This window comes from Rhopilema esculentum, unplaced genomic scaffold (assembly GCF_057945365.1).
Source record: "Rhopilema esculentum isolate cy_ngs unplaced genomic scaffold, ASM5794536v1 HiC_scaffold_34, whole genome shotgun sequence".
Taxonomy (NCBI): Eukaryota; Metazoa; Cnidaria; class Scyphozoa; order Rhizostomeae; family Rhizostomatidae; genus Rhopilema; species Rhopilema esculentum.
Genome location: NW_028300845.1, coordinates 1,463,476 through 1,476,737, shown reverse-complemented (window position 1 = coordinate 1,476,737; position 13,262 = coordinate 1,463,476). Strand labels below are relative to the sequence as shown.

Sequence of the window (13,262 nt, the reverse complement as noted above, 5' to 3'; positions counted from 1 at the left end):
GTGTAAAAGCAAAGTTGAGCCCCCAGTTGCTATATCTGTTGACTGGGCCCAAGGAATGAAAATAAGGCCATTGTTTTTCCTATTTCTAGAACGATTGTGTAGTTTCGTTTCTTGCAGATTTATCAGCATGCAATGATTGTGCTTGAATTTGATTGGGTCCTTTGAACCTCAAACCAGATACTGATTGGCTAAAAGACCATACTTAGAAAAAGACAAAATTTATTGTGCAAGGTCTCAGAACTCAAAAGTGGATGCTAATTTGCAGACTTTACAAGTACGGTATTGGTTCTCCTTTGCAACAGAAAGGAAAGTCTGCATGCAGGCTACCTAAAATTGTAATAAAGTAAATTTAAAAAGACAGTTTTTTAGTAAAAACGGATTTTTACATAGATAAATTTTTAAGTTTAAATCATCCAATTTCTGTCTTATAATAATCAGGCAAAGGTTCAAAGAAAGAAATTCAGCAATGAGCACTAGCAATTGCAAACAATGAATCAACAATCTCTTAAAAAAGGACTTCAGGCATTTTTATTCGAACAGCTTAAGGAAGTGCATACTTGAAGTGCACACTTGCAGACAGTTGCACACTGCACATTTGAATTTTTTATGTAATCATAAAAAATGCCGTACTTTTCATACTGGCTCGTTTTCAAAGAGTCTAGCGTCCAATCCCACGCATAGACTTACCATAAGCCTTGCAAATGTTATTTAAAAATAAAAACCTATAACTTTTAACCTGCTATATTGCAACATTATTTGTTGCCACCCAAGCGCAAGCGACAGAAAATAATTCCCCACGCATAAAAATACAATAATTTAATATGGTCTTGATCTTGAATTGCTACTCTGTACTTGACGTACAAAGTCAGGGGTCGTGAGTTCGAGCCTCGCTCGGGTCGGTTATTTTCCCGCACTCTCTATTCATTATCTTCAAAAATCCTGTTGTCTTTAAAAAATTGCTACTCTGTTCAATTGTGATCCATTTTACTTATTTATGTTTCCTAGTAGTATTAATTTGATCAACTAACTGTATACATACAATCTTTGATTATTTGACAGTGAGATTACAATTTGCAACAGGTATAAAAACAGAGAATTCTTCTTTTTTCCCATGGGGTTGCATTAATACAATACAAATAATGGTCAGGAACAAAGCAACACAACGAGGAGAATCCAATGTAGTCAAACAAATTTTAAGACAAGTTTAATTATAATAATCTTAAATTCAATAATGGCATTAATAGTCTTGACTGGAATGCGTGTCCCAGAGTGCAAAGTCATATAAATTTATCATTTCATTTCATTTCACTTAATTAAAAATTCTCAGCAATTTATTACAATAATACTTAGTGAATAAAAGATGCAAATTTAAGATACGGTTTTAAGAAAATAATTTACAATTTTCATAAAAGATTATTTAACAAGAAGAGCCGATGGACATATGAAAATAACTCTGTGTAGAGCTTTCGAGCCATATGCCCTCAGTGAAATATTTTTATTAGCTAAGAACCGAACATCTGAATTAAAGTCAAAGATATACAATTGCCAAATTATAAAGATTTGATAAATTTTTATAAGTTTGCTAGAATTGCTTAAATGCTCTTTTATCGAAAATACCAAACAGAAATTCTCTGGATTTGTTCCCCGCACAAGCAATGTTAGCGAGTAGAAAAAGTTTAAGAAAAACCCTTAGACTGTGATAAAACCTACCTTTCCTTGAAGCTCAGATAATGACGCTCTACGACCGCAAACAGATTCCACAATCATCTGTCCTGGTCCTGGTCGTCGAATAATTCAACATGGCTGCTCCTTTCCTCCGGCCTCAGCTTGCACTCGAGGCTATCTAATGTTTTCACAAATGCAATTCAACCACGGCAACGGTAAACAGGATTGCTCTTTTTACGTTTCTGTAAACTTCAAGAAAGCCCTATTTTTATGCTTATTTTTTTCGCAATCTGAGCAACAAAATGCCTCCAAAGGCTAAGAAAGGAAAAGGAAAAAAGAAGAAAAAGGATGGTAAGTGTGATTTCTCTATGGTTGTACAGAAACTGGGTAACGTTACGTTGCGAATTTGTATCAATCAAATGATAATATTAATTAATATGCTTAACATTAGTATTTATTCATTGAAATACAATGTATTAATAGTAATGCAAGTTCTGGATGGCACATTAAAAAACTGAAAATGAGCCTGAAAATCACAGCGAAACAATTGCCTTGTATTTTATTTATTCTATGCATGTAACCTTTTTGTTTCAACAAATTCATTTTCAAGAGTAGGCCTAAAGAGTCCTTTGCTAGCTTTATGAAAATAAAGAACAGCTCACATTTGTAACTTTATCGAAATTAATATTTATGTAACTTTATCGAAATGTAACTTTATCGAATTGTAACTTTTTGAGAGTGCAAAAACAATAACAATGGCAAAATATAGTAATATTTCTGTTGTTTCGAGCTTGGCTATGCAGATAAAAATTTTAAATTTGTGGCTTCATAAGTCTGACATTCTTTATTACTCTGATTTCTTGCTGATTTACAGACAAAAACTGAGGAACTCAATTTCTTTTTCGGTAACTACATAAAATAATAAAGGTTTTTAAAACATCTTATAAGCATCACTGAAAGAAAAGTCTTAGGGAAGCTATTAACTTCAAAACTAATAGAGAGGCAAACCAGTAATCACCCTTCTCTGTTGAATGATTGCCTGTATCCAGGCCTGCCTTTCCATTTGCAAGAGCACCTGCCACCCTTGATCCCATAGGCAAAATCTTGCATAGTCAAGGCTGTATCCATGACCACAAGGTGCAATAGTTGGAGGTCAGATGGCTAAAGATGTTGAAAGCAAAGAAGTACCTGAAAATTTCAAAGATATTGTCTCTTTTCAGGATTTATAGGAGATGGTGCACTTCACCCCCTTCTCAATAGCCCTCCTCAACCCCCATCCTCAACCCCCTTCAACTTGCTTGTGCAATGGAACAATTTACTGTATGATATTCCATTGTGGATGTTATGTTATATGCAGGCTAGATATTAATCTTCATACACATAAGAAATCAGAAAGATCTATATTCATTGATTTCGCAAACCACCAGGTGGTTTATTTATTATTCTATTTGTAAAACATTATTTGCAGAAAATTGCACTTCAAGGTTCTGCCATTTTAAAGGCTTGAATTTCAAAATAGAGTCAGAAACTGATAAGAATAGATCATACAAGTTATGTCCAAAGCATGACTTGGACTTGAGCACTGCAGTTGCTCACTTGCTCCAAGTTGGAAAACATATGATTTTGGGGACCCGTCAATGCAACCAACAGCAAATTATCAGCTGCGACCTGCGAGTGGAAGCATTTGAGCTGCGAGGAATGATGCCCATATATACATTACTATAGTACGGTATATGAAGATCTTGATATTTTGGGTCACTAGAGGTGCGAGGTGTGAGCACAAGAAGTCTAGAGTCGCTGCGAGCATATGCAAGTTTTCCAGGCTAGCACTTGCTTGCCTGTTGTTAGAGACCCTCAGTGGGGTCTAAGCTCCCATTAACATATAACATATTCATGGTGAAAATATCCTTGCCATTTCGTGACTTTAAAGCAATTTACTAGATCTGCTTAAATAAGAGGGGCAACTTGAGTTAAACAGGGTTATTTGAACTAAACAACTCCTTTACCTATGTCCCTGCAGCCAGAATTTTATTGATTTAAGCTATTTATGTTTTTGTTTTACATGGATAGACAAAGATGAGTTATCTATTGAAGACAAATACAAGAAAACAATGTTTGAAATTGAATCACTCAAAGAACACCTGGGTAAGTGAAAAACAGAAAAAATGTCAATTTTTTTTCAGCTTTAAATTTTCAATGAAAGTTTTTATTCTGATACAGAATTTGCTTTTTTTCTTTTTGGGTATCTTTTTGTCTGAATGTTTAATTTACTTATCCACTCAACAGCAATGAGACAGAAATAGCCAGAAGAGCCCAGTCAAAGTCTGAGGATATGAAAGAAAAGATGCTAGAAGCAAAGGAGACTATCCAGTCTGAAAAGCAGATAAAGCTTGAGATTTCAGCAGGTAATCCCTTTTTCCATTGAAATCACGTCATCAATTAACCTAGATAATTAGCCATCTTCTTAGCATAGAGCCATGCCAAAACCATTATAAATTACTGCCTTTATTTAAAACATGAGCTAAACTGAAACTACAATGAGGGTATGAAGCAATACGGCAAAGGAGGGATAAAGAATGGAATTTATATCAACTTGTCTTGATTCGATGTCTGTCTGGCTCAAAAACAAAGGCTTGAGTTGAATGGAATGTCTACAAAATGGGATTTTTGCTAGGCAAGTGATGAGCCATCATGATGAGCTGTTTTCCTCACATGTGTTGTAACTTTTTTATGAGACATTTTGAGCCATGAGTTGAATATCAAACAGATTCGATATTTTCTTAAACCTGTGTCAGTTTGCTAGTCTAATATGAGTTCACATTTCTCAGAAGTTATCTTTTTGATTGCATCTGGTGTAAGTTAAGGAATATCAGCAGTTTTGAAGCAGTTCAATCCAAATGAATAATCTTTGTTAAAGGAAATTAAATATTCTAGTATGTTTTTTGTTTTCTGAATAATGAATGTACTTAACACTAATAGTGAATTTATTTTCTAAAAGATTTAACTCGGCAATATAAAACAATGCAGACAGAACTGACGTTGAGAGTTCACACTTTGGAAAAGAGAGTTGCTCTTCTTCAAGACAAACTCGGTAATTCATTTTTAAGTTGCTTACTTTTATAATGTTTTAGACTGATATAAAAGTTCATATGTCTGCAATTCTATAATCTGAAGTATACACATGTATTCAAAAATTGTATACGTTAAACTTCAAATAAGCAGAGGGGTTGGCAAAGTATGTCCTAATCACGTTTGTTAGATGAGATATAAAGTCATTTGTAACAGGGTACGGAATAGCGCGCAAGCATACGACCACAGTCCACGCAAGATGTATGAACCAAAAATGATATCTAGATTAAAGAAAAATTGGAAATGTAATGTGCTACAATAAAAGATGGATCGAAACTTCTCACCTTAAGAAAGAAAGGAATCCCAATTATTTTTAACTACACAACATGCTATTACTATCCTGTATTTTGCTTAGGTGCAGCCGAAAAGCTTAAACAACTCTAGGAATGTTCTGTTTGGTGAATCTACTATAACAGAAAGTTTAGGTGCTTTTCTCACCTCGTAATGCTGTTGCCAACCATTTATGTGTTTTTTTGTATTTCACATATGTTATTCTATTGAAATTAATGATAGTCTATGAAGTGCCTAAAAAAGGATATAATAGGGATGCGTGTTTTGGTAGTGATTTTACCAACGAATATATTTACAAATGCTTTTGATATTAGAAGCTTCTCATTACTAAATCACTTGCAAATTAATTTCTTTTTGAGTTTGTCTTTATTTATTACAGATGCAACGGAAAGAGAACTGAAGAAAGAAAAGTTGGAGAAAGCTCAGATAATCGAGCAGAAAGATATGATTATTCAAGATCTGCAATTTAAGATCGATAATATGGAAACAGCATATGAAAATATTTTACATGTATGAAAAGTATATTTTCGTTCTATTTATGATATGCTGTGCAAGAAATAGGGCAGAGGTTTTAATTACTAAATCGCGCTATCGAAATTACATTTATCGATCGTGTCAGTTCTCAAGATGGCAGTTCTTTGTTGCAAATGTGCTTGACGTTCCGTATGCTCCTTAAAATGGCACAGAAAGTCAAGGGATGGCAAATAAAATTCAAAGAATTGAGACTTTCAAAAGTGGGGTGGGAACATGTAGGCGAAAAAAGAACACCAACGTATGCAACGAATAGGCCCTAAGCCTCTTGTTTCTGTTGCACGTGGCCTCCTTTTCCCCTGTTCCTACGTCTACAATCACATACAAACATAACCTAAAACACCAATTTAAATTTCGAACATCTCTTCCATCTTTCTTTTCGACTCTTTAATTTCATTAGTTTTAATAGCATCTCCCTTTCTTTTTAGGACGCTCTAGATGCAATGGGTGACAAAATTGAAGAGGCCAAGGGTAGATGGGAGGCAGAAAGCACCAAGATTCAAGAGGAGAATAAGATGCTTTTGCTAGAATTTGGATTGAATCCTCTCGATATATGAAACTTTGAGCAACATTTCAATCTGTACATTTCTAAGAAAGGTAGCTTTAATGCATAGAAAAAGTTGGAAATGAAAAAACATGCAGAGTGGCTCTGTATTCTCCTGAACATCGTAATTGTATGTGATGAGGGAGAGCAAACTTAGCGTTGAGTCATATGAGAACTTTCTTTAAAATAGCCAGACTGCTAACGTTTTTTACACCTTGGAAGTTTGTATTCATTATATTTGTGAAAAAGCGTTGTAAATACAAAGTATGTATCTATATTTTCTAATATATATTCTAAGAAATGTTATATTTTCATGTATTTTTGTGCATCAAAAATGTCAATATTCGCATTGAATGTTTAAATGTGTTTGTCTTCCTGTATTCTTTTCTCACACTACGCTACATTAAAGGAAAATGAAAAGCCAGAAAATTTTGTTGTATTACAATGGCATCTTTCGTTAATTTTCTACTTTGTTTTGTCTGACTATCTTTGATATCATCTATTTGATTTATTTCATGTCTCTTCTATCCTTCTATCCTATCCTAATATCACTAATTCCAGGTGATAAGTCACCTTTCTTTGTCGATTCTTTCCAAATTTACACGTTGTGTTGCTTAAGAATCATTTGATAATTAAAGCTTAGAGTAAAAAAGGCTCGTGTTATTCACAAACTATTAATGATGCATTTCAGTTTCAACAGATGTTCAGCAAACGCATCAAATAGGCCGTTTTGATTTTATTGACTAATCTCAAATATTTAGGACAAGAGAGACTCCAAAGGTCTATGGTAATGTGTGTAGAATAGGGTAGTCTTAAAAAACTAGATACTGAAATGTTTTGCAGATCTGGCTCCTAAGAAAATAAACTTAGTTTAGAACTTTTGAATACTTGTTTAAATATTTATATAAGCTCGAACATCTTATTAAATAAGCTTGAACATTTGCTCAGGACTTTGAAAAATCAGTTTTAACAAAAATCACTTCCTCAACTGACACCTCAACAGAATTTAAACGTGAGAGACAATTTTAACGTCAGTTGTGGAATGGAAATGGCCAACAACAAAAGCTAATTCATTAAGGAAAGGGCCAGCAACAAAAGTTTTTTAAGGAGTGGTTTACCTCTCCCCCCCCTTCCACCCCCCCCCTTCCACCCCCCCTTCCACCCCCCCCCCTTCCACCCCCCCTTCCACCCCCCCCCCCCCCCCAAGGTCCTTTTAGGTTATGCGAACAAAAGTGTAAAATCCTAAAAATTGTTTTTGTGACGTCACATTTTCGTGCATGCTGGCTTCAGCCTCACTCTCATAATTGGTCTCTCGTGTTCCTGTTCCTGTTCCTGTCCCTTTCTTGCAGTTGTTTATCACTGGCCTGCATCAGTGACAATACCGACTACTTCTCTACCAGCTACGCTAACCCAAAAACTTTGAGATGCAGGAAGTTTCGAGTAACAAATGCTTCGGTGGATGCACTAAGGTGTTCTCTCACAACAGGTTTGAAGAATTAAAGTATCCATATGTATCTTAAAAGATGTGATAATGCAAGCAATACTGTTTCTTGAAATGATGCCCCTGCAAGTTTGTAGCAAAAAAATTAGGCAATTTTTATTGTTTCTATGATGTTGCTCTCCTGGGTTTATTATTAATCTGGGTTTTTTAAGACTTTGCGCCAGCATCTTGACTTATTAATGTTGACTATTTTTTAAACCACAATGAATTTTTACTACCACAAATATTTTTCACTGCCACAAGACTTTGGTGTATTGCTACCAGAATTATCAAACCTTGTTTTCTTCTACTTTACTAACCATGTCCACTCTAATTGCTGGTTACCTTACGACCTCTGTCTACCATTGGACTTATTGTAATAAACATTGAATTTAAAACAATTCTAGTGATGAGTTGAAGTGTCCCATGAAGTTTGCTGTTTTCATCCCTTCACAAGCAGAACAAGGAAAGGTTCCAGTGTTGTATTGGCTATCAGGTTAGTGCTGAGATTCTGTCGGAAGTTTGATGTGCATTTATATGACAGAAAACTAGATCCTAACTCAAGAGCAGGTTTGTTGATTGAAAGTGGAATGCCCATCAGTCCTTGTGATTTGAGCCAGAATAAGCTCCCACCTCATCATGTGCTAAAATTTTTCCTAATTCAGATCCTTGACCTGCTTGTTTGAATTGTTCTTGCCACAGCTGACATCAAGATCCTTTGGCAAACAATTGTGGGTTAATAGATAATTTATATTAATTAAAGGGCTTTTATTAATGCACTCCCCCTTTCAAACATTTTTACATTGAGCGCTATCTATGTAACCTTCAAATGTTTCCGCTACCTAACGAGACAACATAAGGTTTTCTTCCAGTGCAACATAACATTTTGGAAGAAGCAGAAGACAAAGATTTGCAGAAATACATTTTGATGTATATAATATTTGTTCATTAAGACTTTTGTCATATTATTTCATTCGCAACCTGTTTCCTCAACAGTAACTTTGCTATAATTTTATGGCGATGTTATTGATCCCTGTTGGTGCTCTTCAGAACATGTTTTGCAAATTATTTCATAGGTCTCACCTGCACTGAACAAAATTTCACAACAAAAGCTGGTGCACAGAAAGTGGCCGAAGATCATGGAATTATGCTTGTAATGCCTGACACTAGCCCAAGTATGTCCTACAAGATATTGTTTTTGGTTATTCATACAATTGAGTTCAAATATTGCCCTGAATTCTGCATTATATGAAACATTTTATAGTTAAAATAATTAAAGCACTGACTTATTGACAAAATGGGATCGAAATCAGCAGTTTTTCAACAATTTGTCATACCAATATCAATAGAGGTGAATGCTTTCAATGGCTTGCTATGAGTTCACATTTTCTCAATAATTGACAACAGACCAAACAGTTGGACACCTCTCTTCATGGGAAAAGCTATCAGAAATGGATTTCCAGGGATACAAATTTTTGGGGTAAATTTTGCAAAAAATGCTGCCCTGTTTAGCCCTAGCTTTAAAACCCTTTTCAAAAACTTGATGATTTTTTTGCCAGGAGGATGCAATATTGAAGGTGAGGATGACAGTTATGATTTTGGTAGCGGCGCTGGTTTTTATGTCGATGCAACAGAAGAAAAATGGAAGACAAATTATCGAATGTATTCATACATTACAAAGGAACTGCCAGCCCTTGTAAATGCAAACTTTTCAGTTCAAGTAGGAAACCAGTCAATATTTGGTCATAGGTAGGTGTGCTTTGTTTATAAAAAGAAACAAAGTTACTTTCAAGTTTAGTAAGATAAGTTGTAAAGCAAAATGAAAAGACAAGAGTCTTGATAGTGGTCACTAGTTGAAGAATTTGACCAAGGTTATGAAGATCAACTGTTCAAGAATAGATGATGTCTTTGTTTATAGGTTTGTCTGCACAAAGACTAGTATAATCCAGACTCTCAAATTGTTCCCTGAGGCCTATTCACATTTTAAATAGTATGGTTTGAAAAATGTGCGATTTTCTATCATCCGAAGAAATGGATATCACTGTGAATTTGTTCTTCTTGCCTCCAAGAGCAAAATGACTTGCTGTTTTTCGGCTTGTGACCAGCTCAGTTTTTATAGCAAGATTCCAATTTGAAAGGTATTACAGTATGCCAGATGGTAGTTTCTTGCATTTAAACAAAGTCTGTTCCCACAAGTAATAAATATTTTCATGATGTTAAAGAAGCAAAACCATCTATTTAGCTGTCCAATTAAGTATAGATAGACAATATATGACTTTTAAAACTAAGTGAAAAATAAATGCTTAATCAATGGTACAATGTCTTCTAGTATGGGAGGTCATGGTTCATTGATATGTTTCTTGAAGAACCCTGGAATGTATAAGGTTTGTGTGATTAAACTATTTTAGAAAAAGAAAGTATATTTTTTTGGAAGTAGAGGTTTATCATTTATTGTGTCATCCATTTTCACTACCATTAATATACTAAACAAGTCAAATATTAAATACTTCTTCTAACACCCGACCTTTATTTGTATCATATTTGTAATAGTGACTAGGATGTCTTCTTTTTAGTCTGTATCAGCATTTGCGCCTATTTGTAACCCAATGAACTGCCCATGGGGAAAGAAAGCCTTTGGTGGATATTTAGGCACTGACCAAGAGAAATGGAAGGTAACTGTCTTTGAAATATTGCTCCACTGTTGCTAAACTTTTACAAGTGTGTCTTCCTGTAACCTTATTAAATGGCCATACCATACCACTTATGTTTATGGAGGTATGATGATGGCATAGTGGTTAGGGTTGCTGACTACAGATCCAAGGGTTGTGGTTTGAGCCCCTGACATGATCAAAGTTTTTCTCAGAATGAGGAGAGTTGCCAGCTCTCTGAAATTACAGGTATAGAAATCACAAGGTGTGGTCACATAGAGTTGAAAGACCAGGACACTGCTCAATAAGCATAGCTTTTCAGTTTCATAAACATACTAAAATGCATACTAAAAGAGAAAGTCACTGGAAAAACGGATAATTTTTAAACTTGGAACTTTATATCCTTCTGGACTTGATAAACAGTTTAAGTATCTTCAATAAACCCCCCTCCCCCTCCTTTTTCTTTGGTTTTTATTTTCTTCATATTGGTGTGCATATACATACATATACATAAATTCTGTATTTGCGTATATGTATATATATATATATATATTTTCCATGCTCTTATATCCGTCTTCCTATTCCATTTGTCAAATTCCATATTCCTTTAACGTTTTTCAGTTCTATCATCGCTTTTCAATCTTACTTGATAACAGCTATGCTTGAAACATCGTTAATTATTTTAGAAACAATTTTTCCTGATACAATTTACTTACATTGATCGTTATTATAGCTTTTCAGTGTCCTAAAACTACCTTCAAAAGCTAGGTAGCAAACAATACAATACAAATATGCTTTTTTACTGTTTTAGTCCATGATATTAGTTTTGGTGATATGGCAAAGATGATTATTCGGTACTTTACCTTGTCTTCTTCAGAATTTTTCCTTTGAAATAAATCTATTGTCTTTTTTTGGTTTTTGATGATAGTATTAGTAATGGAAATCCATTTCTTCTTGATCAATTATTAAATATATCGTTATAGGAATATGATGCCTGTGAGTTGGCTAAAAGCTATTCAGGACCAAGATGTGATATTTTAATAGATCAGGTGAGCTTTCACTTAAATGAAAATTATTTTATTATCAAAACAAATCATTACTACTATCATCATCGTGAAAATGTCTGCAGCTAATTTGGCTTGCCAATTTTTCAGAATTTCTTTTATATAACTAAATATGAGCAAAAGAATTTATACATATCAATATAGGTTATTTGTGGGTTTTAAAGGGAAAGAGTGACAACTTCTTTGTTGATGGTCAACTTCTTCCGGATAACTTTGTCAATGCATGCAAGGAAAATCCATCCTGCAGTGTGGCTGTACGAATGCAAGAGGTAAATGCCCATTTATTCTTCTAAATATAAAATCAGTCTATGGTTTGCCCTTGATCTTGAACTAATGTCTATCCACTTATTTTCAGGGAGTGATTGATATATTTTGAAGATGCTCATTTTTGGTATCATCTCTTAGCATACCTAATTTTTTGTTACCCATTCGTCACCAGAGCTGAACATGCTTTGTTGTATAGAAAAAACTTAATGCTAATTATAATTATGATATGGGCAACAGCTCCAAACGTTATATAAAATCACAAATACCTGATGATTCATAACTTCACAAAGGGTCACAACTTAAGACTTTGAATTCCATCTTAGACTGTCTGGTTTTACGCACCAAAAGGTGAGTATCTCTGCCTACACGGTATCAGCGCTATGAGACTATTAAAACAATAATTTTCATTATGTTCAGTCATTTAGATATGATAAATCAAATTCATGGGCGGTTCTTCTACCAAAGTCATGAAAGAATCTTTTTGACAATATAATCTTCTTTTTGCAACAGGGATACGACCATAGTTACTACTTCATATCGACATTTGTAGAAGATCATATTAAGCATCATGCCAAGTACCTCAAAAACTGAGAATCTCACAGAAAAGGACTGCAAATCGTTTTTCAGCAAGCGTAGAGGAAATTTTGAAGTGAAACAGAATTAAAATGTGATTTTTGTAGAGATTGATTGTTCTAATGTACTAGAGAAATGATTATTGTGATTTTTTATCAGTAAAATTCGAGACAACTGTGTTTGTATTACATCAAATTACAAATTGTGATTCATATGACTGATTTGGTATGCGTCTCTGATGACTGTAAATTTGCAATTGTTCTTTTCTTTTTCTATTGTCAATCTAGATCTAAGATTCAGTAACTTGATGGTCCCAGGATTACACTGTCTAATGCCTTAGATGTTATGGTTAGTGTCCGCAAGGAAGATTTAGCATGTACTGTTAAAATCGTTTTCCACATATCACCATTTTGTACCAAAGTTTTGAAAATAGCGAATAGGGGAAGGGGCAGTCACGTTATCGGAGGTGTCCTCAGATTCCTACCCTATTTATAGTGTGTTCTTAACAAAAGAAGAAAACAAATCTTATTTTGAGTGCCTGCCCGAAGCATATTTTTGGAGGAGAATCCTAAATTTAGCTTCAAGTATAGTCAGCAAAGTGAAAAATGTACATCATCCCTGATTGTAGAAGATCATATTGAGCACTATGCCAATTACCTCAAAACTGAGAATATAATTATGGGGCTGGCCAAAGTATAATAATACATCATCCTGGGTATGCCTCCGACATGCTACTACGTAATCAGCTCCTGAAAGATGACCATAGAGATAAGACAGACAGTAGAGAAACACAGCGTTTGTTGTTAGAATGGCAATGACACTTTCTAATGAATTTTAAGTCATTGCTTAAAGGAATATTATGACGAGAATATCATAGAATGTCATAGGATATTATCATAGAATTTTTTTAACGAGATACTAATAGTAGACATAGAAGCACCAGCACAAACAAAGGACGAAAACTCAATAGAAGGATGATTGCGAGATTTGCAGAGATGAAGAAGTGTGTTGAATTGAAGAACAACCTGACTCTATAGGAATACAAGCTTTTATGACAAGAATTATGCGAG

At 34.4% G+C, this 13,262-nt stretch overlaps 3 protein-coding genes across 3 annotated transcripts in view; 2 read left to right on the top strand and 1 right to left on the bottom strand.

The window, feature by feature from the left end:
- Positions 1-1,880, bottom strand: part of LOC135684403 (nuclear factor related to kappa-B-binding protein) — a 31,814-nt gene extending 29,934 nt beyond the window's left edge. Inside the window, exon 1 of the mRNA XM_089115576.1 lies at positions 1,711-1,880. The gene's annotated coding sequence lies outside the window, so the exon portion shown is untranslated. The remainder of the gene's footprint in view (positions 1-1,710) is intronic.
- A 43-nt stretch (positions 1,881-1,923) lies between these two features.
- LOC148957342 (dynein regulatory complex protein 12-like) lies at positions 1,924-6,522 on the top strand. The gene is made up of 6 exons (XM_089115584.1): positions 1,924-2,016; positions 3,736-3,814; positions 3,952-4,070; positions 4,664-4,756; positions 5,465-5,595; positions 6,045-6,522. The coding sequence occupies exons 1-6, from the start codon at positions 1,968-1,970 to the stop codon at positions 6,171-6,173; spliced, it is 600 nt and encodes a 199-aa protein (XP_088971710.1). The 5' UTR covers positions 1,924-1,967; the 3' UTR covers positions 6,174-6,522.
- A 956-nt stretch (positions 6,523-7,478) lies between these two features.
- Positions 7,479-12,441, top strand: LOC135684521 (S-formylglutathione hydrolase-like). Its single transcript, XM_089115581.1, has 9 exons — positions 7,479-7,646; positions 8,048-8,136; positions 8,717-8,815; positions 9,200-9,389; positions 9,970-10,024; positions 10,214-10,312; positions 11,272-11,337; positions 11,517-11,621; positions 12,130-12,441. Exons 1-9 carry the CDS (start codon positions 7,585-7,587, stop codon positions 12,208-12,210), a joined length of 846 nt encoding a protein of 281 aa, XP_088971707.1. The 5' UTR covers positions 7,479-7,584; the 3' UTR covers positions 12,211-12,441.
- Positions 12,442-13,262: the final 821 nt, after the last annotated feature.